The sequence below is a fragment of the Epinephelus fuscoguttatus genome, linkage group LG9 (assembly GCF_011397635.1).
Source record: "Epinephelus fuscoguttatus linkage group LG9, E.fuscoguttatus.final_Chr_v1".
In the NCBI taxonomy this organism is placed as follows: Eukaryota; Metazoa; Chordata; class Actinopteri; order Perciformes; family Serranidae; genus Epinephelus; species Epinephelus fuscoguttatus.
Window position 1 is genome coordinate 5,336,820 of NC_064760.1, and position 27,408 is coordinate 5,364,227.

Consider the following 27,408-nt stretch of genomic DNA (forward strand, 5'->3'; position numbering starts at 1 on the left):
ACCCTAAATCCAACCTCAATGCGACCTGGTCTTGCGCTGACGTCGTTGAATACTGGTACTTGGTCAGTGACTTTCAACGTCAGACACCGGTGACAAAAGCCGTTCTTTCACATTGGCATGATACGTTGCAGTCTCTGCTAATGTTTAATGGCACCCAGTGGAGTCTGGGGGAAATGCGGCAGGACAACAATGTAAGTTAAGGATGCGCCAGTTCAAGTAGGGTGGGCAGGAGGGGTGGTGGATGGGTCCAAAAAACACCCACTTTCACATGGGGGGGCTGGTGTTCGCTTGCCGTAACATTGTAAAGTCAAATCCTGCTCTTTTTTCCTAAACCCATCCATGTGCGTGTGTTGGCTAATCATAACCACAAGCTTTTGTTGTTGAGGGAAAAAAACTTCAATTTGCGATGTTTTGAAAGTCCTTTATTTTGAAAGCGACTGTATGACAAACTGTGAGTTTCCTGTGAAGGTGGAAGTGTATTTTTCTGAAAATGTGCATGTTAGCTGAAGTTGACATGGCGTCGCAGGACGTCAACAACCAACACACCCAACATACCTTGCACGTCATATCTCAAAGTGGAAAATCCATGACCAAAGATCGATATGTGTGGGTTGGAGTGAGAATGCGCTGGCCACAGACACCCTCTGAGACGTACTTTTCAGCGTCTGGATGCCGTCACATTTGTTTGGTTAAAGTTGTCAAATGACCACAGTTAGGATTAGGTAATAAACTACTTGGTAAGGTTTAGAAAAGTGACGTTAGTACGTGATGGACGGATGTAAGGTTACATAACATCACGTTAAAACACTACTGACTTTGGTTTCAGATGGTACATGCAAAACAGTTTCCTTGGTGAAAGACTGTGCTTGTTTGACCACCTGCTCTTCCAAGCACCCTAGTCAGACCGTCTTGCTCTTTATGCCACGCCAGTTGCTCTGAGAGTTAAATATTGCCACAGTTGGGTTTACAGTGGAGTTAGTTGAAAGCCCAGTGCGTCTCCTAAAGATGCCAAAAGGTGCCTTTGGCGTTGGTATCAAACCTCGAGGAGTGTGACAAAGCATTGGCATTTGATGAGTGAGAACAGTCTGAGCATTTGTGTAGCTCTATAGTCATGCAGTGTCAGCTTAGCTTAATGTGACTCTCCTGCGCAGTGAAATACTTTTTTCAACACAGAGTAGTAGTTTGCTGATCCTTCTCTCTTTCCAACAAGTTTCACTGACCAGAGGGGGAGGCCAACCTCTGTGTCACCTTAGCACACAACCCTGGCTCCCGCTCGTACAGTTTGCTGCTATGAGCCCAGGGTGGCAATTAAAGGTGACCGAGATGAGCATTTTATCACTTCTATCAACTCAAAGTTTCTCTTATCTGGAGTATGGCAACAGGACACAAGAACACTGTTAAAAGTGAAACTGAAAGTGACAGGGACATCCAACTCAGACCCCGATGGGGAATTATGCTCTGGCATGATTAATGCAAATCTAGCAAGTTCCAAGAGACTGTTAATTGATCTTCATACTGCTCAGGAATTAATGAAATGGAAATGAACCAATGGGTGCCTGTAGGAGGAAAAACATCCACAAATCTAGAAACTGCATGTATTTAAAATAGTCAGCAAAATTGTAAAGTATTCTTGATTTATTGGTGAAGGAGCAAAATCCTGGTCCTTAAACTGAGCCTGCAAGGCAGAGCCTTCCAGGCTGTTAATCTGTTTATGGGTCATGTTTAGACCATGAAGTGTTAAGTCTGCCAATCCTAGTGAAAGAGACTGGAGAGGCAGTTCTGCCCCAGAGGCCCAAGTCAGGCCACTGAGTTGCTCCCCAGGAACAACAGGGTTAAGTGCCTTGGGTGAGGGCACCTTGACCACGCAGAGGGGGAGACAGCCCTCGGTTTCCCCAGACTGTTTGAGATTTAGAGCCACTGACATCCATCTAAAGGTGCAAATAGTTTTGGGTCAGCAACTGTCTTTTAGCTCTTTAAACAATCCTTGCAAGGAGGCTGTTGCAAGAGTACTCAGTAGTTTAGTTTATTTAAATGGAGACAAAATTCTTCCTCACTGGCAGTGCATGCAATAAACACGGACTCTCATTCACGAAACAAGCAGTTACAAAAGTCTTCAGCAGCAAAAACATTACAACAGTAGCTGCAGAGGTCAGCAGAAGACTTAGACCACATCAGCCTGCTGCTGTTAGAAAATTTGGCATTTGGCGTTACTGCAAATCCCAAATACATTACATTTCTACACTTCATACATATCATATCAACAATTCTAAAGTGACAAATTATAGGAGGATGCAGGAGTTGACTGTCATCAGGAGGTGAAGGGGATGGTTGACTGTGAGACACCTAGGCAAGACACCTGCCAAATGTGGCTGTTTTTTTGTGTGGTGTTTTGGCCACCAAATGTGGCTGTTTTTTTAGCGACCTGTCACTGTTTTTCGAGCAGCTTTTAGCTACCTGAGCTGAGTGTTTTTCAGTGACTTGTCGCTGTTTTTCACCTGCGGATAGGGCCTTGAAAGGTGGTTGTGTTTTACGGAGACATCACTGCGTTTGCTGCAGATATAAAGAGCCAAAACATATTTTCCTAATTAGAACCAAGTGACAGCAACACAGCCTATTTAATCTACATTAGCCTTTAAACATTCCTAATAGGTCTGAATGAACGTTTATTAATATGTTTTACAACAAAGTAGTGACTCTGCATTGGGATAGCTTTAGTGGTTAAAGCAAACAAATCTGTCCAGTCACTATGACCATCACCATCTTCCTCCATTTTCCTTTTTATTTTAGACATTTTCTTCTTCGGAATTGATGAATGAATTGATGTTGAATCAATGGCTAGTCCCACTAAGAAGACTCAAGGCTTCCAACAATGTTACATAAAAAATAAAAAGTTTAAAAACAGCTGTTATTCATTTCCATATGATTTTTTTGTCGAAGCCACAAGGAGCTGCTGGAGAAGGGGCGCATGTGGCTCCTGAGCCCTGGTAATACCAACAGTTTTGATCAGGGGCACCACAAGGAGATGAGAGGGTGAAGAGAAGATAAAAGATTGACTGCTGAAAATAAAATCTCACTATGAGAAAGATTGAAAAGGGAAAAGTAAGAGAGAAAAGCATGGGAAAAGTACTGCTAACAAGAGGACTGATAGAGGGAAGAGTGAAAGTCACACACAGGGAGAAGGAACACGTTTAACAGTTAGATAAAAAATACACTGAAACAAAGAAAACTTTACTAAAAACTCAAGTTTTACACTAGATAAAAATGCGCCACTGCTGTTCTTGGTTGTCCCACAAAAGGTGACATTTGGATAGACTCTCTGATCAACCTGCATGTAAAGAGTTTAAAGTACAAATGTTGTTTACCATCTCTTCAACTATGTTTCTTGGATTTCTTTTCCAAAAAAAGTCAAGTGTGCGTCAGAAGAACTCAAGTGTGTAGCCTTTCAGCAGCATTCATGCAACCTTTGTGAAGGTGTTCCTCAAGGATCACTTCCAGGGCTCCACCTTTGTAGAAATCTGCAGGTGCATTTCCACTGAGCCATCACCATGAAATAATTCTTTGAGAAACATTTTTGGGCTCCATATGGTTCCTCAAAGTGTTTCCAATGTTTGTGTCAGCAGAGTGTCTGCGGGTACTGGCAGCTTTGAGGTTAGAGAAGCTTTATAGACAACAATAAGTTTGACAGGAAGTGAAGAAGAAACCCCTCAACCTTCAAGGTACCTTCAATGCTTGCCCTTGTGGAAAAGGCAGTGTTAGATATTAAACAAAGAATCCTCTCCCTCCTGTACTTACTGCCCTCAAGATGTCCGTGAGCAAGGCAAAGAATCCCTGCTTCCATTAGTGAAACCGTTTCATTGGCTGATTAATCAGCTGCCTTAAGGGCACGTTGGAAAATGTTTTAATCTTAAAAAGGATGGAGCTTCAAAACAGCAAAGAGTCCAGTCAACCTTTCTCGGTGAAGGTAACATTGAATAGTTTCAGAATGAGAAATTTAGGTTTCGGGCATGCTATAAAAAGTCTGTCACGCTCACACAGTGCAGGTAGAACTGTAGTTCAAAGCCTCAGCCTCCAGAAAGCTTTCGGCATTTAATGTTCTGCACTCTGAAGAGAAACTATAACACATGAATACAAACTGAAAGTAGCACATGTGGAGAGACAAAGAATCCATTCAAACATTTGCAAGAACGAACACATTGTCATGGATCTGAACGTGGCTGACTGTCTCTTGCCCTTTCTGCCAGAGTATGATTTTCTATGTCTCTGACTGGCTGTAAAGAGAGGACTTTATGGCGAACAAGCGCTGCCTTGGGTGGACTTTGAAGTTAAAGATGTTATTTAGGTTTTCTTGAAGCATGAAGCTGCTCTCCTCACTGCTTCACCAACTTTTTAAATCATGAATCATGAATGAAGGTAAGTATCTGCCCCTCAAGGAGGAAAAGTTGTGATTTCATGACCGAAAAAATTGCTGATATTCAGCATAGAACTTTTTAATATTCATTGTCTGAATCATTTGAGTATACAGCCAGTATAGATCTTTTTTAATGGTCTCTAAGTGCTTTCGGATTTGTTGAACAGACTTTGGATTTAGGGGCAGTGCATCCGACCATTTTGTGACTTTACCAAACTGAACAAGCACACCCACTTTGTACAGAGATTGAGTTGTACAGTAGGCACACTTCTCTACTTCTCTTATAGCTCTCCTTTCTTCACCCTATCCAACTGTTCTCATTTCGAAGTTATGAAATACCACCACTCATTCATTGATTTCTGCATCAGACACAGACGGACAAACAGGCATTTTTTGGCAGCGGCATAAGACGCCATAATTTGGCATCAGTTAATAACACTACCAGACATCGTCAGTTTGAAAGGCCACTGGACAACAGCATAATTTACGTACCTAGAAAGTCCCTATAGGGCAGTTGGGAGGGGTGGTGGATGGGCCCAACAACACAACTTGAACATCTCAAACTTCTTTCTGATAGCAAGTTCTTCACTTCAACTTTAACTGCATCCACGCAGGGCAGGTGTAACTCAGAAGCCTACAATGTATTTAGCTTGGGCTTTTAGGACCAGTAATACTGTTATCAGATTTAGAATCATTGTTAATGTTAAAGGTTTTGTATGCGACATTTAGAGCAATAATAAAGCAGCAAATACCCGCAATGTAAAGATTTAGTGGAGTAATGGCGTCATGAGCAGAGAATCAAGTCACGCTACTGTACCTCTGTCAGTACGTTTACATGCAGCATGAGAAAATCAAATCAAGTCCGACTGAACGGGACTTTTAAATGTAAACAGCTTAGTCCGACTGAAATTGAACTATCCATAGCTCAACTAACACACCTAATAATTCAATTGAAAATGGAACTATTGCTACATGTATCCACTTAGTCAGACTGGAGTCGGCCTCGGCGTTCTGCACATTCACCACTTCTTCTTTCGCGGGTCTTCACCCAGAGGAAGAAGGAGATAACGTAGCAGCAGTGCAGTAACTCCCGAAAAAACAAACTAACAATCACCATGGCGACCGAGAAGCAGAAGACGCACTTCTGGATGGACGAGGAAACTACACTCATGCTCCGACAGCTAAAGGAGCTAAAGATTTTGAAGCTTATGGATGGTAGGAAAATGCAAAACACGGATTTATATTTTAAAAATTCTGAACAAGAACCGGAATTAGTTCAATATGCACTATATTAAAAAGGACACAGCGCCGCTGATCAAGGCGGAGTCAGATGTACTGTGTGAAATTCGATTTTGTCTTCTGCATGTATACTCAGACAGGACGAGAAGTCCGACTTGACTGATCAGCCGAGCTATGAGCTTAGCTCGACTACTGTGTGCATGTAAACGTACTGACTGTGTTGTATTCTAAGCTTCTCTGTCAGATGTTGTGGCAGACAGTCCAATGGCACATGCATGTTAGTATATGTGAATCCCTGTGTGTGTTTCAGAATGGCTTGTTAATCATCGCTGCTCTACACTGTGTTCATCTGGCAGTTACTGAGCAACAGCCTTGTCATGGAAGCATGAAGCCCACCCTCCAGTGTCCCCCCAAGTTAGCACCATTAGCTCTGTCAGCCCTGTTGCTGTTATTAGTGCTGTTTATTGAGTCAGCTCATAGACTGTATATAAAGATGGACGACATGACAGCGATCTGAAAGAGAAGCCAAAACATCTCAATCGCCCCCTGGTGGCTGGCTGCAGTATAGGTCATAAACCCCCTTTACATATGAGCATATCAGACATGGACCAAACTAAAACTCCAAGTGCATGTCCAATAAAATGTTCCCAAAGATGGTTTCTGTCATTTTATGTAGTTCTTATCACACTGATGTTCAAGTGCTCATGTTTCTGATAAGTTTGATTTTCAATTAGTTATCTGATGCTATAAAAGGAGGTGTGGCATCATGATTGACAGCTGTGTGTATAAATCAGTGGGCGCTGATTATGATTGTTTGGAGTGTATGGACAGGAACTTGATGCTGCCACCAGCACAAGATGGCAACGGCCATATCAGGTGTGTTTCGACCTAATTTTTGTACAGTGGGAGGAAGTGGACACACATTGTCCATCTTAATATTCAGTTTATGAGTTAGCTATGTTAGCTGCCAGCTGCTGGCTTAGCCACCTTCATGTTGTTAACCATGTGCAGACTATCCCCGACCAGACCCTGAATCATAGACTTGCTAAGAATGTCGTTTACAGCTCCTTTAATAAACCCATAACAGGTGACTTTGTTGTGGAGCTTTGAAAATCATGTCACGTCTAGTTAACTCATGTAACTTATTATCAAAGAAATGCCACCAATGTGCCTCATAGACAAATAATATTCATACCAATTTGTTACAGAAACAAGGACCCCCCCCCTCCCGAAAACCTCAGCTTGCTACTGGCCCATCCTCATTATCCATTTTAATTTAAATTACCTCCAGTAGCAGAAACAGAAAAATACTGTTTTTCTTTCAACCAGCTAATCAATATGTTATTCATTCTGATGGATTCAGTGTTTTCCACAATACCACCACAAAGAGGATAATCAGATTTGGTGGGGAATGTCCTGGACTGGTTTGTGGCATGATATTAAAAGAAGGTGCTTCTCTTTCACCACAAACACACCACAAGGTTTCAGACATCCTGGTGACAGCTGAGTGAAAGGCTGATGGACAAATATTTAGAAGAGGAGAGGGGAAGGTATGGAAGGCTGCTGATGTCATTTGTAGCTTCCAGCATCCTAAATAAAACAGATTTTATGAGGAGAGAGCAAAACAAGAAAATAACAGAGCAGGAAAGAACACAGCACATTTTCCCTGGTATATGATTATTATGAATCTCTAAGAGGAAGCATCTGTTGACTGCATCACTGGAAGAGAAGGAACATAAACACAGAGGGAAACAATGAAAAACTTTTGAATACATAATACAGAAGAGTTTAGAGGAAAAAAACAAACACAAAAACAAAAATGACAAACATTTCGAGCACATTTCCATTGACATATTATTTATTTTCCCCTGCTGTCAAATACTGTCACTGCATTCAATATGGAGAGAATATTTCCTGACCCAAAAACCAATGCTCTGTCGAGCTGTTGACAGAGCGTTACAGAAACACAACGTGGCGTAAACATGAATGGAAGGAAAAATGTCCGCCGGCCTGTGTTGGGACACACAAGCTCTCATGTTTGTGGTGGTGGCAGCCATCTTATTTTAATCACTTTGACTCTTTTAGTTGCTGAGGAAACTCAGCCAGAGATCTTATCTCATGACTGCCAAAAACTTTCTTGCACACATCAGATACAGTATTTATTTATTTCAAATTTGATCTATTAGTTTTCGTCCTTATCAGTACCATCTCAGGGGCCTCTTGGCAAGATGTTCCTGAGAAATCAGTTTCATAACGTTAAGTATTTTTTCCTCCATATACACTCTGATGGCAGTGGTGCAGTGGTTAGCATTGGTGCCTCACAGCAAAAGGGTTTCTGATTCAAACCCTGGGCATGGGAGCCCTTCTGTGTGGAGTTTGCATGTTCTCCCTGTGTCAGCGTGGGTTTCCTCCAGGTGCTCCAGCTTCCTCCCACAGTCCAAAGACATGCAGGTTAATTGGTGACTCTAAATTGTCCGTAGGTGTGAATGTGAGTGTGAATGGTTGTCTGTCTCTATGTGTCAGCCCTGTGATAGTCTGGCGACCTGTCCAGGGTGAACCCCGCCTCTCACCCAGTGTCACCTGGGATAGGCTCCACCTAGGGCTGTGACAGTATGTATTTTTCTTCTCACAGCGGTGACAGAGTAACGTGCGGTATAGCGGTGATATGTCACAGCCCCCCACCCCCTTCGTATTTCCTTGAGAAACTGATACTTCTTTCCAACAAATACAGCATATTGCCTCATCCAAATTCACTGGCTGCCCCTTGTCATCTGGCACAAATCCAAAATGTGCCCAAATTGGCGACTTAAAGGAATACTCTGATGATTTGGGAGTTATGCCCTTTCCCTATCATTTTCATATTGAAACAACATGATGGACATTGTTGCCTACAGTAAAATAGAACAAATACATGTTACAGAAACCCTGAAGCTGGCATTCTGCACGTGCATTTAAAATAAACATGTTTAAACATTAATTGGAAAAACAAGAGTCCGTTTTAGTCGTTTTAGAAGAAGTTTGATACATGAACTATAGTGTGTTTATGTCCTGCGCGGAGGGATACACCGGTGAGCAACAGCTGCAGCTGGCTCTGGGACAGTTACGCTAGGTCACTCGGTAAAAGCAAACAAAGACACGACATGGACGATATTACTCACTCTACTGAAAGCTGTCCATCAGCTCCTGCAAGCCTCCGTCTCCCCGCGGCCCGTTGCTGCTCCGCCGCTCCGGAGGATTCAGCCTCTCTTCTCACCCGCTCAGCATCCAGCACATGGAGTTCCTCATCTGTATACTCTGCCTCAAACAGGTATGGCTCTGGGTCTGTGTCCGCTACAAGAAACTCCTCAAAATCGCGTTCAAAGTCGTCCATTGCAGCTACTATAGTCCGGAGATATTGTTAGGTAAATAAACAGCTGAGTTTTGTTTACAGGCTACATCTGTGCCTGTGCCTGCTCACCGGTGTATCCCTCCGCGGATCACAACGCCGGACACACTTACCCCAATGCTAACCGCTGAGACACAGCCACTGGACGTACAGACACAAAAACGATCTCCATCATGTTGTCTCAATACGAAGATGATAGAGAAAGGGCATAACTCCCAAATCGTTGGAGTATTCTTTTAACTTTTTTTTTTTTTTTTTTGTGCGGTGATGACCTCTTCACCGTGGTAGGCATCACGTGACCGCGGTATTGAAGTGATGCGGTTATTGTCACAGCCCTAGCTCCATCCCCCTAAGACCCCCTAACAGGATACGTGGTTATGGTAAACGAACGAATGAATGCATGCTCCTGGGGTACAAAGAAACCTGAAAAATGGAGAAAATTCTTGATGAATCAAAGTAAAAGGGGGCAACATTTAATAACAGAGAAAGTATATCAAAACATCTATTTACAAACTCTTATGCAACTCGTGCAGAATAATCTAAGTCTCATTTATCCACTCGTATGCACAGTACTTCCCAAACACATGCATTCCTGCCAAAACCTTCATATTTAAAAATTAACTGAAAATGAAACTTGTCTTTGCTCTCTTTAAAGCCAAACTCCATTGGAAAAAATTGTAATCTCACCTTGCTGAACAAGGTCGCTGCTGGTCCACTGCTGCCTCAATCAGTTTGTTTGTTTGAGTTATTGTGTGACATTGGTGTTTTTTAGGGTTAGTTTAGATTCACCAAAGTCACAAAATAACACTAACACACAATCTACTGATCCATGTGGTGGTAGACCAGCAGCCCTCCTGTTTAGAGAAGTAAAATGACTCCTTTTGTGAATGAAGTCTGGCTTTGAAGAGAACATAGATAAGTTTTACTTCTTTTGCAGATCCCTGTTGGAAAGAGCTGTCTGTTTGGGAAGTACTGAGCATACGACTAGATAAATGAGACTTGGATTACACTGCTCCAGTTGTGTGAGAGTATGTCAAAGGATGTTTTGATTTAGTATTGCTGTTGTTAAATGCAGCCCCAAAGTTCAGCATAACATGGGCTGAGTAACTGCTACACAAATGATAATTTGGGTGATGAAGTATTACTTTAATGAACAGAATCTGCAAAGTAACTAGTCAGAAAAAAATGACTCTTGCCCAGTGTCAGCTGATATAGGCTCCAGCCCCCCCGCAACCCCTAACAGGATAAGCTGTCCTTGTGATTAATGGTTAAGCCACTAAATTGTTCAATTCAAGCCAATTAATTTTACTATTATTAAATTATTGTTGCTATAGAGTGTGCCAGTAAACTGGGAACTCCGTTAGCGCTTTTAGCACTTCCGGTTCTCTCGTCTAAAAGTCAATACGTTTTTTGAATGGGATTTTGGTAAAATGCCTCAAATAAGGTCTGTGGTTAACAAAAGCTTAAGCGAGTTTCAGGTTTTGTTAAAAACACGTCAGTAAATACCCTACTTGTGAATTTTGAAGCTTTTACGTGTCGTAAAAAAGGCGGTTGCTAACAAGTTGCTCAATATGACTACAAACTCTGTCGGGGACATTAAACGTCATCACCCCCGAACAGGAGAGAGTGCTGGCAGTCCGCCATTACAGCTTCTTATTTAGCTTCAACAGTCCGATTTCCCCATTATACAATGTTTTAAAAATAAAGTGGCCAAAATCAGTTGAAAGCTTAGTGGCGGTGACGTCAAGAGTCATACGACCGTGGAGTAGTCATGTAGTCCGTTAAAGCCTAACGTTAGCTTTTTACTTCTGGCGATCGCATTTAAGCTTCAAATGTGGTATGAAAGGTGTTCATATGTGAAGATTATCTCACTGAACAAAACCTGTAAGTATCATAAACTTGTGTTAGCCACAGAGCTTATTTTCTGACATAATCCAAAACGCAATGCAAAAATCACATTCACTTTCTCTTCCGGGAACCAGCGCGATGCTAAACTTCCGGGTTTTGACGTCAGCCCTGGCACACTCTATTACTATTACTACTGTTATTAAAACAGTGTAAAATCAAATGTTCAAAGTAGCCCATAATGACTCATCCACTATTTTCCAGCAGAGAACCATGGCCATCTCAAAAAAACTATAAAAATGAGAAAAATGTAGGCATCCAGAGAAGAGTGTTCTGCAACCCAGAGAATCCAATGGACACCTAAAATGATGAGCCGTTGATTTTACACTTTAAATTTTAAACTTTAAAAGTCAATTTCTGATTTGTTTCAATGCCTGGAGTTGGAACACTCAGCTTTTGAAACTGTGCTCTTCCAGCCTATGATTGTTCTGCAGTTTTATGCAACAGGATCTCTAATCAGTGGTGTGACACGTCATTCACCAGGTTTCAAATGCCTTCCTCTGACCGATATGGTTTCATGTCTTCTTATCATTCATATATTATCTTATCTGCCATTTTTTACTACCAGGCCAGCGTGTGAGAGGATACTTAGGTGTGACAACAGGTAGCCTCGGCTATCACAAGCGCACGTTCAAGCAAAAAAAAAGGTCTCTTAGTGCAGTTGAAGCCTAAATGTCTTTCTTTGACTAAGGAAACCTTTTAAGAGATTCTGCAAAACCCTCAAATTATTTCCTCAGCAGAGGAAAAACTAAAGGTTAAGGGTCATACTTAGGATGAACTTAAGGTGCTTTGTGCAGCTGGCCCCAGCTTCTGTGAATATTTTCTGGTCTCTTTGAATATTTTCTGGTCTCTTTACTCCTCTATGACAGTGAACTGAATATATTTGGGTTGTGGGCAAAACAAAACGTTTGAAGACATCATCTTGAGCTCTGATCGACATTTTCCACCATTTTTTGACATTTTATAAACCAAACAACTATTTGATACAATAACTGAGAGCTCAATGGACAATGAAAATAATTGTTAGCTGCAACCTACTGTAGACAGCTGTATTGATTCAAATAGGAGAGTATCTGTACTGTCAGAGTTACATGAATGGAAAATTCAGCTGAAACGCCTCCTGTGTAGACACGCTGTTAGACGAGTATTAGACCCTTAATTTGAATTCCTACAATAAGCTCTTTTCACAGCAGATATTTTGACTTGTCATAAAAGCACAAATGTTGCTAATAACAATTGAGGTGTCCCAGTAAACTCTGACAGTGTGACAGTAAACCAGCATGAACAAAATCAAAGCAGCTAAATGGAATTTAGCCATCACTCAGGTTATTATTTACACCTGCGCTTTAACTGCTGTGACACAGGCCTTTCCTAATCCAAATCCTAGTTCTTGTGGGTTTTTGTTACCCTTGTGGATTTTTCCTTGACCTTGAAGCAGGTCAGAGGTCACTGTCGCTGCTGAAACAAACAGAAAAACAGAAATATTGAAAACAAGCTGAAAGCAGAGGAAAGAGGCAGCTTGAAACGTCACTTGACGCTCGCAGCACACAGAAAAAGAAACATCTTTTGCCTCCGGTGTATGTCGTCTTCAAGAACTTGGCTGACAGACAACACAAGCTTGTGTTTGTGACAGAGGCAGAGAAAGAAAAGAGAGGCATACTGAGAGGAAAGGAGGAGGAAACGGAGAAGAAAACAGAGAGAAAGTGAGAGAATATAGAAACTAAGTGAGCAGCTGCAGGATGAAACTCCTCATTCAGCCTCTGTCAGCTGACGATGCTGAAAGAGGCTGAATGGAAACGAATTAAGACTAAAAATACCAGAGCCGCCATAAGGAGGATGCTCCAGCACAAAGGCATTCAGTCAAGAGGCTAACACAGACAGAGACATGTAGACTGAGAAAACAACCGGAAAACTGAGACAGCAGGATAAAGGGACTGTGAAGAGAGAGAAAATGCAGATAGAAAAAACATACATTTACAAAGAGCATGAATAAAACTGCATAGTTTCATATTTGTAATCAGTCTTTATGACTTGATTACAGATATTGATGTTAATATGGTGACTGATGCCAAATCAAACATTTATGTGACAGACTTTTGTACTAATAACCTGTTGTTTGCAGAATGGTTACTGCTTTGAGCACTGTGTCTGAAAAACTGCACATTACAATAAAACAAAATATGCAACACTCTTCTTGTATGAGTGCAATGGTCTCAACCCATCGAAGGAATCTCCATTATTCTGTTTTTAAAAATGACAAATTTTTTGTTCTGTTATCAGAATTTTCTCAAAACAAAATTGTAATATTTTATATCCAAAGCCTGGTTGTTACTGCAACCTGGTCTCATTGTGATGTCGCCAAAAAACGGCACTTGATTAGTGACTTCTGGGGTCAGACACTAGTGGAAAAAAAGCTGTCCTTTCACTTCAGCATAATAAGCCATCGAGGGGAAACACAGCAGGACAACAACAAAAGTTAAGGTGGCAAAAGTCCAAGTAGGGCGGGCAGGAGGGGTGGTGGATGGGTCCAACAACCACTGACTTTCACCTGGGAGAGCTCGCGAGTGTTTGCCTCGCGGAAGATTGTAAAGCCAAATCCTGTTCTTTTTTGTCCGAAAACCAACCACATGCTTTTGTTGCCTACACTCAACCATGTGTGGGTATTGGCAAAATGTAACCACGTGCATTTGTTGTTAAAGGCAAAAAAAAAGAAAAGAAAAAAAAAGTTTGGTTTGTACTGACGTAGTGCTTTTATTTTGAAAGAGACTGTATGCAAACTGTACATTTCCTGTGAAAACAGAAATGTATTTTGAAAGAAGACAATGCATGTAACAGTCCGAAATTGACACGGCGTCCCAGAATGTCAACAACCAACACACCCAGGGTACCTTGGACGTTAAAGCCCATGAACAAACATCAATATGTGTCAAGGTTGGAATGAGAATGTGTTGGTTGCCGACTTTTAAGGAACTTTGTAAATTCAGGGGTGGATTACTAGGAAAAATGGAAAACTGCCACGACTCCAAAATTCTCTAAATCATTACATGTCAGTTGTGTTTGGCAGTTTGATTACAATTACAAAGTTTGGAAATCTGCACTTTTAAAGTTGTGTCAGAATCTAGTTTATAACAGCTGAGGAAATGATCTCCCTACAGGTCTACTCAGTGGCTGTTCTGGAGCTTTCAATCATATCTCACGGCCTTCATCAGCAGATTAAGTTTGCCCAGTTGTCATGGAATTCTTTTTTTCCCCGAACACTTTGAGTAATCTACCTTTGTGCTGTCTGTGCTGAGTGGGGTCTCATCAGGGGCCTAACAGCTAATTTCTATCCCGGGGCCATGTAATATGCCATTGCTGCCGTGTCTAAGTAGCGTGGTTCTATATTTGAAGTAATGGATGTACAGTAACAGTAGATATTGATGATCATCATGGGTGGAAAAAGTCATTAAATCTTTAACTTAAGTAAAAGTAGCAACACCTCAGTGTGAAAATACTCTTACTCCTAATTTTATAGCCTTTGTTTTCAAGTCGTTGTTTTACGCCTCTGTGAGGGCATCATGTTTTTGGGCTGTCCGTCTGTTTGTCTCATTCTTGTGAACATGATATCTCTTAGTTAAGGAAAAGTACATAAGTTTAAGTTACAAAATGTACTTCCAGTATTAAAAGTAGAAGGATATCATCATTCACACATTGATTTTTATTTTGTATTCATAATCTAAATCTGCAGAGTAACTAAGCTGACAAATAAATGTTGTGGAGTAAAAGTATAAAGTAGCATATAATGGAAATGCCCAAGTAAAGTACAAGTATCTCAGAACTGCACTGACGTACAGTTGTCAAGTGACTGCACCGAGCTGTACTGATGATCAGACATGTCGTGTGTTTATTTGTACGGATGAATACTGCTGTGACATTACTGCCTGATGAAGACTTGTGTTAATAAACTATTGCAAATAGAAGAAGATCAGAGAGAGGAGATGAGAGTCAACTGGGAATCAAATTAAATTACAGCACTTTTCTAAAGGACTCTGTGATGTCGTTCACTCAGAGTCAAACGCATCACCGAAAGCAACGAGACCGGCAAAGAAACAGAGCGAGGGCTGAACACAGTGAAGCAGAGTCATTGATACTGTGCCTGTGTTTATTCTGCATTTCATTGTGTCCTTAATGCCACTTTTCTGCATGAGAATGAGCCACTTCACGAATCACCTGCCACCACAATGTCCAAACCTGCCAACAGTGATTTATTTCCCTGCGAAAGAAAAGGAGCGATACAGATGACTGACAGGACGGCAACACTCTTCAGTCAGGGTAATTAAGTATTTGACACGTGTCACTAAAGATCACATTCTGACCCAGTTTCTTGAGCCTGAGGCTGTGGTGCTTCATTTTTCACACAGACTCAGAGTTTCTGTCCTGACATGCAGGTAATTGCATTTGATTGCATACACCTGCTACCTGCCAGCTCAGGTGGATTGAATCTGGCTGATGAGCTGGCTCAACTACAAGATACAAAAACCAACAAGATTTTGATGTCGGTGATCTAAGTTTAGTGTTAGTGTAAGTTGTCTCAGAGAAAAGTAACTCTGACAGAGATTCAGCTGTTTGTGCCTCATAGGTGTCTGAACAAAATAGTACCACAGAAAAAGCTATTTTCATTTTAAAGACATAACTCTTTTTTTTATTTCAGTCATACACACTTAATTTTTAAGTGACACTTTATGTTTATTAAAGATTTTATGATCTCTTTATAATGAACAATAAGGCCGGGATGAACTCCTGATTTTTAAATATTACAATTCTGCAAGTACTGCAATTTAATATTACAGTTTATCACATTTTTGGTTTACTTTTTAAACTGTAGAGCATGGAAAATGTTAAGTCAAGCACTTCTCGAGGCTGTTTATCTTGAGGCATATTTCCAAAAACAATCCACATCCCATTTTCTTTTATTCTTAATGAAATAAGATTTGTTTCTGTGGTCTTATTTTTAACAATTTTATATTATTAATCACTCTGTGACCGTGCTCAGTAAAAGGTGTGAAAGCAGTGCTACATAAAATGTACTTTACTTAATAAAATGTACATGTATAGTAGAATTAATTTAAAATATATATATATATTCTTTTTATAGTAAACTTCAGGCCCTGACAGGGCAGCAGTTGGCTGTCGGTCAATGCTGGGCTATAGGTGAGCATCTGTCACTCCTCCTCCTCTGTGTGGTGCATCCCACTGTTGCCCCTCGTCGCCCCCGTTGCCCTTCATTTCCACTTGCAGGTGTAGAACGTACAAACTTATTGACCATCAGCTGTCCTCTTTGCAGTGTGTTCACGTGCAACTTTTTGGTCGAGACAGGGGGACATCAGGCAACGCTGCAGGGGGGGCTTCATCATGGCTAGTTCCCTGAAGTCAGTTTGGTGTGTCTGGACCTTTAACCTGCTGCATTCAGCTGTCCAGGAAGTGTCGTTGATTCATTTGTGGTGACTGTTACAATCATATTGGAGCTATAGTCAGCCTGCAGTGGTTTAACTGTGAGGAGCTGTAACATGTTGCGTATTAATTTTCCTTTTTTTCTATTTAAAAATTTTAAATGACCATTTGCCGGGGAGAGAGCAGACAGAAGCTCTGGAGATGTTTTTAGCAGCTGTAGCCATTGAAATTCAGCCTGTGCACACCTCAGCATGGGGCTCTCTGCAGGACTGGTCTAACTCCTGGGTATTCAACAGGGGGCCCAGGATCTGTAGGGGTCCTCAGAGTTAAACACAAAATTATCGTTTGATAAGTTTTTGCTTTTTTTTTTTTCTTTTAAAAATTAGAATGTCTGAAAATACACAATAACATGGGACTAACATATTTTCCCTTTTGCAACAACTTTGCACAAACTAAGACATTCACTTACATAGACTGGATAGATTATCAACTGTGATGTATTTATCATTAGTCTCACTTTAGTACTTCCTGGTTGTGCAAAGAGCTGTTCAGAAAGTCACTAGTGCTGCAGTTTGAGTGAATGTTGTGACATGAGAACCATTTAAATTTTTGAGTTGTCACGTTATCGGTATCCCGACATACTCAGCGAATTATTCAATTGCTTCCAATATACAATGAATAGGGAGCAAATTTTTGGTCACATATAATGGGCATGCAATGCAATCTTATGCTATATGTGTAGTAAGGGTTCCCTGCTCTGTCTCTCTACCAGTTAAGGGATCCTTGGCCTAAAAACTTTGAAGGCCCCTGGTCTAACCTTTGTAACAGCAGCAACAGAAAGTTTGAGTATGTAATATGAGTTACTATGCAAGCTTCTTGTTCTCGCTTTGTTTTTGTTGAAATGGATATGACGTCACATTGCTCACAGACTCCTACAATAAAGTGGCAACTTATTTCTACCTCCATATTTGAATTATACGGATGCGGCAACTAGGCCTGTCACGATAACAAATTTTGCTGGACAATTAGTTGTGTCAGAAATTATTGCGATAAGCGATAATATTGCATAATATTGTGCTTTTAAGGCCATTTTAATTATTGTTGTAATTTTGCTGTTTTTAGACCATTTTTAAACTTATATAATGATAATAAAGGCATATTGATGCAAGTACAGCCTTTTTAAAGAGAAATAAACATTTATTTAACAAGAACATTTACGAATGCAAAAAGACAATTTAAATATCCAAAATAACACGTAAAATTATCAAAATAAATATAAAAAATAGACTGTCAGCCTCTCACTCTCAGGTGTGCAGTTAAGTTGGTCGTATTCGCTCTTTTGTTGAGATGGTTTTAGAACAAAACCGGCACACCGGCTCGTCCAAATTACTGCGCTCCCCTCTGTAATCTGGTTTAAATCCAAAACACTCCCACACAGGACCCGTGGCATTTGGTATTTGGTTTAGGAACAAGTTCCCTGTCTTTCTCTTACGCTCAACTCTCTGTTTTGTTCTCCGCCTCATCTCCCCCTCACGAAGATCGCACTGTGTGTGTGTAGCCCATAGCCCCGCCTCCCCCACAGAGACAAAGACACTCGATGACAAGAGCTTTCCCTCCGTTCATTACGCTAATGAACCAACTCAGTGAACGCTCTTGTCATCCAGTCTCTTTAGTGGAGAGAGACGAGGAAAACAAACACACGTGATTATGGCAATTAATCGCGGCCGGAAAAGTTACCGTCTCCCTTTGAATTTAACGTACAATTAACCGACTTGTCACATATCGCGACAGGCCTTGTTTTTTGGGATTTTCATGAACTAAAGTGCTAAAAAAGACAGTTAATGCATCTTTAATATTCTCATCTGAATACATGTTTGTCATAAGAATTATAGTTATATAATTTGATTATATAACAATGGATTCTGTAGTTGCAGCTGTCTCAAACTCATCCTCTCCCCGGCAGCTGAATTCACACATTTTCCTAACCTTTGCTGAGACTCAGAGGGTTGACTGAACAGTGTGCTCTGCAGCAGCAGTATTAAAGCTAATCCAGTTTATCCCCATCGTCAGTCACTGTTGATATTTTGCTGCCTCCCCTGCTATGGTCCTACCTCATTACCGACTTGCGGTGCGTGGCATTTCGCCGCCATCAGTAATTTGGAGTGGCTGTGTATACTGTGTGTGGTCTGCATGTGCTGTGGCATTAAAAAAGGTCAAGAGACCCCCTCTATTTGAACTGCCAAAATAGATGTTTTGAAAGGTTGCAAATGGATTCTTGAAGTGTGGCTGTGGAGGCCTGAATGACACGGATGTCTGAATACAAATGTCTATACACACAAACACACACGTGCACAAAAGCACAGTATGTCTGCACTTGAATACATACAATGACGCAACATTATGCAGAGATGCACAAAGGCGTACACACACACATACACTCTTACACACATGAACCTGGGGAGGATTAGAAGCAGACGTTGCACGGTTGAATGGCAGCATGTCCTGACCGTGAGCACTCTAAATGGTCCCTGTTTCCTTTTGATCTACAAGACATTTCTCTCTGTTTATTTCTAACATTTTTATTCAGACAGTATTTATATGGAGGCTGGTTTCTGAGAAGTGACGAAACCAAAGTATGTGGTCGCATTCCACGTTCACACGCTGCTGCGGGACATCTGATTATACCTCCAGCAAACATGAGAGACGGTTCAAATCTGCCTCGCTGCAAATTTAAGTTTAGACGACTTTCATTACTTTAAAAATATACTAAAAAAGAAAGCAGCTTCATACAGATAACTAAAGAACATAATTTAAATGACAAACATAAATTAGGTGAAAAATACATAAAATTAAAAAGCAGTATTTACTATTTTCTATATTTTTTTATAATGAGAACTGTGTACAATAGATTTACATACACCAGTTTTACCAAATGGAACTTATGCTGCCTACTTTACCAAAAGAAAATAGTAAATAATAAAATCTAATATTTCCTTTTTTGTTTTTTGAGATTTTCCTGTTGCCGCCTCACCGCTAGATTTGTTTTTGAATTTCTTCCCTTTTCCAGGTGAAATGCAAACTCAGAACCCATTGACTATTGTCTGACAATAATTTAGGTTTTTTTTTATTTTTGATTAACCTACAAACTGTAAACTGGTTGACGGTGAAACAGTCCAGTCGTAGACGTCTCTCAACTCTCAATTCCATTCTCAGTTTTAAGTTGTTAATTGAATTGTTAACAATAACTGCTGCACAGAAGAGGAAGTCTTAGTGCGGATAAACATTATCTGGTTATCAGCTGGCTGACCCAGAACTTCCTAAATATTGGACAGTGCCCAGAGAGGCTAAACTATGGTCAGACCGAGACGATTGGTACCAAGATTGCTTGGAGTGCTGAATATGAACCATTTAATATATGTGTTTTTAAAGTTAGACAGTGAGTGAGTAGAGGAGTCAAATACTTGTAAAACTTCAATTAGTAGCCCTGGCTGTTATTCGCTTAAATCACTGAACTCCAAAGGCCTATATTTGGGACAGGCCTTTAATTGATTGAACTGTGGAGAATCTAACCAAACTAATCATATGTAGCATCTCCATGATCGAAGCAGCTAACTAACATTAGCTCAAGTGGCCAATAAACTGGTTTTATACACCCAAGACCTCCTTAAAAATGAACTGCTTGGCAACCAAACCAGTAAGCTTTGTAAAGCTGCAAAGAGACGAGATGATTCCCTATAGCTTTGTCTATTGGAGTGACTTCTCTACTATTGAAAGTCCCCAAAGTCCACTTATACTGACACTGCCTGATGAGACCCCTTCTAAAAAAGCTGTTGGCTTGCGCGCATCATACTTGATTGACAGCTTCCTCTAGCTCCTTGAACTTGTTAAGATAAGACCGTTTATACTGTAATCATTACTCAGCCTTAGAGTTCCAGCCAACCTGACCAGAGGTCTAATCAGCTAAAGTAATTAAAAACACCTGTGTGGGTAAATATGAGAGGAATTACCTGATTCTAATTTCACACTACATGACTTTCAGAGTCGTCAGATCTCTGCACTGTTCACACAACACAACTTGCCTTAAACTCAGGGGTCTTGAAGCTGTTGTGGTTTTTACACTACATATCTGAGTGGTGATGGGTCACACACCACAAGATCTTTCACCTGGAGACATCCCCAATAAGTACACCATGTGATGTGTGTGTTGAAGCACAATCAGGGGTTGGGTGGGTGATTACTTCAAAATATCAAAGTCAGTAAGTGCCAAAGCAGTGGTCTGAGTAACTTATAACTTACAGAAACATTGTGTGCAGTAGTTCACCTCCCACCGTCTCTGCCCCCTTTTAGTCACTTCCTCTTCGTCTCTCACAAACACACCATGGAAAGTTCGTCACTGCTGCTTCCCAACCTGTGTATTGTGCTCTCATTCGCTGTCGCTCGCCTTTTAGATATCTGGGGAGTGTCTGCGATGCATCAGCGAGCCTGTTTCAGCACTTCATACATAGGGCTCAAGCACTGATTTGCGAGCGCCAAGCCAGCACTGGTGTGCCTCTGATCTGCGGCTTCTGTTGGGAAGCTCCAAAAATTGCTGGCAAACGAAAAATCAGGGCTGAAGTCGTGTTGTGAGGCAGGCGTGAAATGAACAAGTGGCTTTCTTGGAGGAAAAAAAGCAATATGTAATGGTTTAATAGGCAAACAGGGGCACATTCTGTTTTTATAGGCACATTTCATTCATAAAGTCAAGTCATAGTGCTCTACATAATGCATGAAACATAATTTTATTTTTATTTTATATATACTTTATTAATCCACGAGGGGAAATTCAATTTTTCACTCTGTTATCAATTACACACAGGTCCGAACACACACATGCACAAACAGGACCTATACATGCACTAAGTGGAGAGATGTCAGAGTGGTCCGGACGGGGACTTGAACAGGCGACCCTCCAGTTCCCAACCCAAGTCCCTATGGACTGAGCTACTGCCGCCATTAAAGGAATGAATGAAACAATGACATTGAAGAAGTAGTAAAAGTCGACTCCCACATGTCGACTCAAGCTCCATGCAGCTCTGAAAATCATAAACACACTGAGGCATGACATGGATATACACACATATGGTGGCACATCTGTAACATGCAGAGGCACAGAAGCACACTGGTGTACACACACACACACACACACTTAGACATGACAGGTTAGAGGGTAATGGAGGTCTGAGTGGCTCGCTTGGTTGACTTCATCTGTTTTCTATCACACTGGAACAGGTCTGAGCGCTCAGTATCTACACACACACACACACACACACACACACACACACACACACACACACTCACACAGTCATTGACCACGGCAGGTAAAATTGCAGATGTAGGGGATTTGTTACAGTAAGCAATGCAGCGCCTGACATTTGAGCTTCTCATAGAGATAAATACCTCCTTCTTCCTCTTCCTCTTCTCTCTATTTTGACACCATACTGTTTATTATCATCTCCCTCCTTCCGTCCTTCCTTCCTGTTTCCTTCTTTCTGTCCTTCATCCTCTCTTCCCCCTGCTCCTTTTTTCCTATTGTCTCTTTCATCCCTTTTATTCATTTTCTCTTTTCCTCTCCTCCTCCTCTCTTTCTGTCCTCATCCCTCTGCCCGCACTCATTCATACCCTTTCCGTATCATCCGTTCCATTCATGCAGTTCAGAGCCAGCGTTGTCTCAGCGATATCACTGCCTGACAGCATGCTGCGTCCCGCTGCAGCGTTTGATATCGCGCTCAGGCACACACACTTAGACACACGCATAAAATGCTGGTGACACACTTGGAGCAAATGTGTGTGTCGGGCAGTGAGTAAGCTACAAATGAAGTGACACAGAAGTAGAAATACAAAGAGATATATATGTATAAGGATCACTGAAAACAAGCGAAGTCCTGTTAGTTTCATTTATTTGAGGAGGCAAAGAACTAAAGTCCGAGATGCTACCTGGCATCAAAGAGAGAAATACAGCAAGCAGGGCAAAAAATCTAAAGAGAGTGTATAAGAAGGAAGGAAGTGGACAATAGAGACAGATCTGGGTCAGAGTGAGGGGTAAATATATGCTGACGGGCTACCAGCAGATGAATCACATGACAGCGTGTATCTGTATCCAGCTTCTCCATCATTCTCTTGTAGGACTTAGAGCTGTCACGGAGGACAAGTGATGGTCTGCAGACGCTGACAAACTGAACGCCAAGTCTCCAGCAGAGAGACAGATCTACACAGCAGCCAAGGCCAGCTGACAATTTACTGAGTAATAGTCGTCAAAAGAGAAATTTAGTTTGTTGCATCAGACTGGCTGTGATGATGTCAAGGCAGTCATTGACCTCTGGGCGTCCTTTATTTTAGATATTAGATTGGCTTTAGAAATGGGAACATAGAGAAAAACTGCTGATTAAAAAAGGTACAAGAGGTAGCTGTGGAAAAAGGTTGAGGTTGAAGGAAAGAGGATGAGGAAAAACGGAGAACAAGAAGAGAAGAGAGGATAATTAGGATCATTGCATGTAATGAAAGGGATACAGAATGAAGGAATGAAAACCTGAGTACATAAAATGGCAGAGTTGATGAGGGGGGCTGAGCAAAAGACAGAGACATGAGGAGGAACCAAGGGAGACATTAGATTTCTAAAAGGTGTTCTAGTGCTTAATTATTGGTGGTTAGCATATTTTTGCAAATGCACTGGCAGCAAACACCCCCTCGCCTTGCCAAAAGAGCTCATTAAGGAGAAAAAGAGAGGGAGAAACAGAAGGACTGAGCGACAGTAGAAAGCACCAGAAATAAGCAGGTATTTCAGCTGTGTCCTCTCGTGCAGTCACTCCTCATTATGTCCCTTTTTTTTTTGGCTGGTTGCAAATTTTAGTCATGTAGGAGTCAAAATTCCTTACACTGCACGTTTGCAACAAAAATGTAAAAAGAAAACAGAGAATTAAAGAGATTTGGCAACCCAGAGGTGAGCAAAAGTATCTCTAGAGTGAGGTTTGTCTTCTTGACTTGACGACATACCTTTGGCACAGGCTCTGCGTACATGGATAGTCTGTGCCGCAGCCTGACGTGCACCGTCCCAAAAATCCCAAGTGTTGTATCGAAGGCAGCTGGACTTACTTGAGTTTCTTGAGGACGTTTCACCCTCTCATGCAAGACGTTAACGACTACTGGTTTCGTACAGCAATTATTTACGAGTACAAGTTTATTTTATTCATTTCTATCTGAAATCCCAGACTCTATCACATTTGTTGTGCCTACATACAGCATGTTATCTTGGTGTATGGATGAGTTTATGGGGTATCCCTTTTACTGGTCCACAGGTACTACGCTATCTGCTGCCAGCCTCTGGTCTACCGGAACAAAATGACGCCCATGCGAGTGGCTCTGATGATCGGCGGCTGCTGGGTCATTCCCACCTTCATCTCTTTCCTGCCCATCATGCAGGGCTGGAACAGCATTGGCATCAACCACCTGGTGAGTTCTGCCGTGTGTGTGTGTGTGTGTGTGTGCATGTGTGTGTGTACACCAGGGGAAATGATTCACTGAGCTGCCTGCGTTGGTTTCATATGAAGGTGGAGCCGAAAATATTTTACATCTCCACAGGATGTGCCAGTTCATGATGATAATACACTGCTGCTAAGTGAAAATGGAGTCGCCTGGAGGGGAGAAAAAAGAAGAAGCACAAAAATGAGACAAACAGTTTTGTATTGTTTACAAGACGGAGGAAATGCTTCATGTGTCGCTATGGAAACAACATCAACATGTCAGACACAGAGGAACGAGGCCACTGACACCACAGACATGGAGTCAAGCTGTTTCTTTATTTCCGTCTGAAAATGTAAAGAATTTAACGGATGAGTCAGTGTGTGAGTGCCTTGTTTGTGCACTTAGGTTTGTTTAATGTTAGAGAGGATGTCAGATAGAACACAGGCTGAGGAGGAGAACCGAGGTTTGCCCAACTCAAGATCAATTCGATGGGAAAACAAGTTGATTGACGGATTAAGAAAGAAAAGGCTGAAGGTTTGATCTTGACTTTACAAATGTCAGTTTCACCAAAGATCCACTTCTCGTTGTTTCTAAAGTTTTCAGCCACAGCAGAGATTCCTTCCTCAGCAGATGCAGTTGCTCAACTGCAATTCAATCCGCTAAGAAATGTGAAAAGACAAATATATAACTTTTAACAGGCACTGGACTACAGCACAAATAGACAGCTATGTATCCTGAAATACAGGAAAGAAATGATGAGACGGGGAGATGTGGTTCCTGTACCCAACCCCAGGGTGGGGGACCCCTCTGTGCAGAGTTTGCATGTTCTCCCCGTGTCAGCGTGGGTTTCCTCCAGGTGCTCCAGCTTCCTCCCACAGTCCAAAGACATGCAGGTTAATTGATGACTCTAAATTGTCCGTAGGTGTGAGTGTGAGTGTGAATGGTTGTCTGTCTCTATGTGTCAGCCCTGTGATAGTCTGGTGACCTGTCCAGGGTCTGTATCCTCTAACATCATCATGATACGTAGCCAGTCACGGTTATAGTTTAACGGTGGCCGGCGACATCAGGGGGAAACATGGCGGGACAAGACTTAAAGTTCAGGGCCTCTAGTTTCGCAGGCCGAGCGAGGCGGAGGCACAGCGCACCTGCGCTTCGCCAACTGGGTGTGGCCAGGCAGATTTGGCACGGTGTGTTTGGCACACCGTGCGCCTGGCACAGCTACTCCTCTTTCCCACCTCCATCCCTCCTACCTGCGCAAGTCGGAAATAGGGAGGAGAGAAGGCGTGGAGTGGGTTTTACACACATCACACCAATCAAATGAGCCCCTCTCCTCGCCCTTAAATGCGCCACGCGAAGGCGTAATGAGAGTTTACTCAATTTGCCATGGCAGAAGAGAGCAGCAGCGTCAGACGGCCAAACTTCTCCCAGGAGGAAACTGATGTTTTGGTCCGGGAGGTCTGCTCGCAGTGTCCAAATATACAGAACTGCGAGCAGACCTCCACGGGCTGATGATGCAAAGGTAGCCTGGGAGGAGGTCACCACAATTGTAAATCAATGTTGCGTTTCTCTCGCGCGCTCTCTCTTTCTCTCTCGCAGTCTCACTCTGTTTCTTTTCTTTTGACTTTTCTAAGATGACAGATGCTGAATATATACTCCCTATCTGATGCTGTGGCTGTTTGTGGTTGGCTGAGAGGGATGTGAACTCATTAGTTTGCAGCTGTGTTAATCAAATCAGGTTGGGTTTCCATTACGCGTGCCAAACGTGCCAAACGGTGTCAGTCCCCTTTGATCTGACATCAGATGTGACGGGACAGTCGGTATAGAGATACATTTATGTGCTGATTGCAGATAGTTGCATTGAATAGTGGTTTTGTGGCTATTTATTGCATCGTTAATGTGCCTGACATTCTGGAAACCTGCCTGTGAGGTTTTGGTGACGTGTGTGCACTGTCCGCCGGTCAGCCAAACTGCCACTACACCGGCTGCGCTCCCTCTGCGCTGACAGTAGACCTGGTTTCAGCTGGCGAGCTTTTAGCACACCTTCGGCAAAGCCTTTTGGCACGAAACTGTCACTGCGCCAAGCTGGATCTGTCGACACCTCCCCCTGCTGCGCCGCCACACCCATCTCAGCGCACCTCGGTCTGCCAAACTACCAAACTGAGCGCGGCTCGGGTTGCGCTGCTCGAAACTAACTCTGCGCGGGGTTCGCCACCCTGCGCCGCGCCGGGAAACTAGAGGCCCAGGTGGCCAAAGTCCAAATACGGCAGGCTGGGGGGCTGGATTGGTCCAACAAACACCGACTCTCACCCTGGAGAGCGGTGTTCGCATCCCGCACGATTGTAAAGCAGTTGAAGTGGTTTAGACACATTACAAACCTGATATACAGGAAATAAATGTTGAGTCAGGGAGACATGGCTTGCTGCTGAATTCTCCACCATTTTGAGGAGAACAGCAGAGCATGTGCTGCTGACTGCACAGTTTTTTTGACTTCTCTCTAAATTAAGTTTTTTCTTGTTAAACATTAAACTTTATTCCCCTCAGGCTTTTAAAAACTCTTCAAATGACAGAATCCAAGTAGGAAGAATCAATCTCTACACATACTGTAACTCTGGGTGCATAACTTCATATCTCAGCAACAAAGCCAGAACTTGTGTCGAGGGGTCACTAGATATTGACTTGTTTCTACAAGTCAGAAGCCGTAAAAGTTGGAAATGACTACATTAGAATACAAGCAGCTGCAGCATCCTCCAAATCATGTTGAGTACAGAAGTAGAATTTGGAGAAAGAGGTGCAGGGGTGTTTATTATTGCACCTGAGAGTGCTTGAGAGAGCTTCCAGCTATCTCTGTGAATGTGAAGCTGTATACTTGTAACTAAATATGATTCTTGGCTGGATTTTTCTATTCCTTCAAAGAAATGTGAGCAATCATGCTTATTTTTCTGTTGAGAAACATTTCTAGAGTTGGGCATATTTTATTATTTGAAAGTTAGTTAGTTTATTTTTTTCAATATCATAGATAAGTAAATGTGCACAGTATGATAACCATCAACCTTTATATTACCGTATACCTTGAAACCTGTGTATTGCTGCAACCCTAGTGCATTGCTCTGCTTCCGTGTCAGTATTTCTTCCTGCTTCTCAAAACTGGGGATGTGCCGACCAACGTCTACTGTTTTCACTGTTTTTGTTGATTTTATTTGTCACTTCCATTTTGTTATTTTCTGTTTTTTACTCTCCTTCCTGTTTTCTTTATCATCTTCAATGTTATTATTTTGACACAGCAAAAATCTTTTTGACAAGCGACAACAGTTTGATAAGTGGGAACTTGTTAGTGTAATTTGAGGGCGTTAAACATTACAGAATCGACCATATCGAAATTTAAAAAATGTTTTTGTGCAAATCTGTGAATGAAAAGTCTGAGATCAGTCATGATTGCAATGAATGAAAATACAGCAGTGTAAAGCAGCAGCAGCAGCAGGAGGAGGAGAGAGACACACACACAGACACACACACACACACACACACACACACACAGACAGGTGTG

General features: G+C 41.9%; 1 protein-coding gene across 3 annotated transcripts in view; it reads left to right on the plus strand.

The window, feature by feature from the left end:
- htr4 (5-hydroxytryptamine receptor 4) overlaps positions 1-27,408 on the plus strand; it is a 297,439-nt gene that overhangs the window by 175,933 nt on the left and 94,098 nt on the right. For all 3 annotated transcript variants that reach the window (XM_049586445.1, XM_049586444.1, XM_049586443.1), the window contains exon 5: positions 23,699-23,852. In XM_049586445.1, coding sequence (XP_049442402.1) covers positions 23,699-23,852 — 154 coding nt within the window. The remainder of the gene's footprint in view (positions 1-23,698; positions 23,853-27,408) is intronic.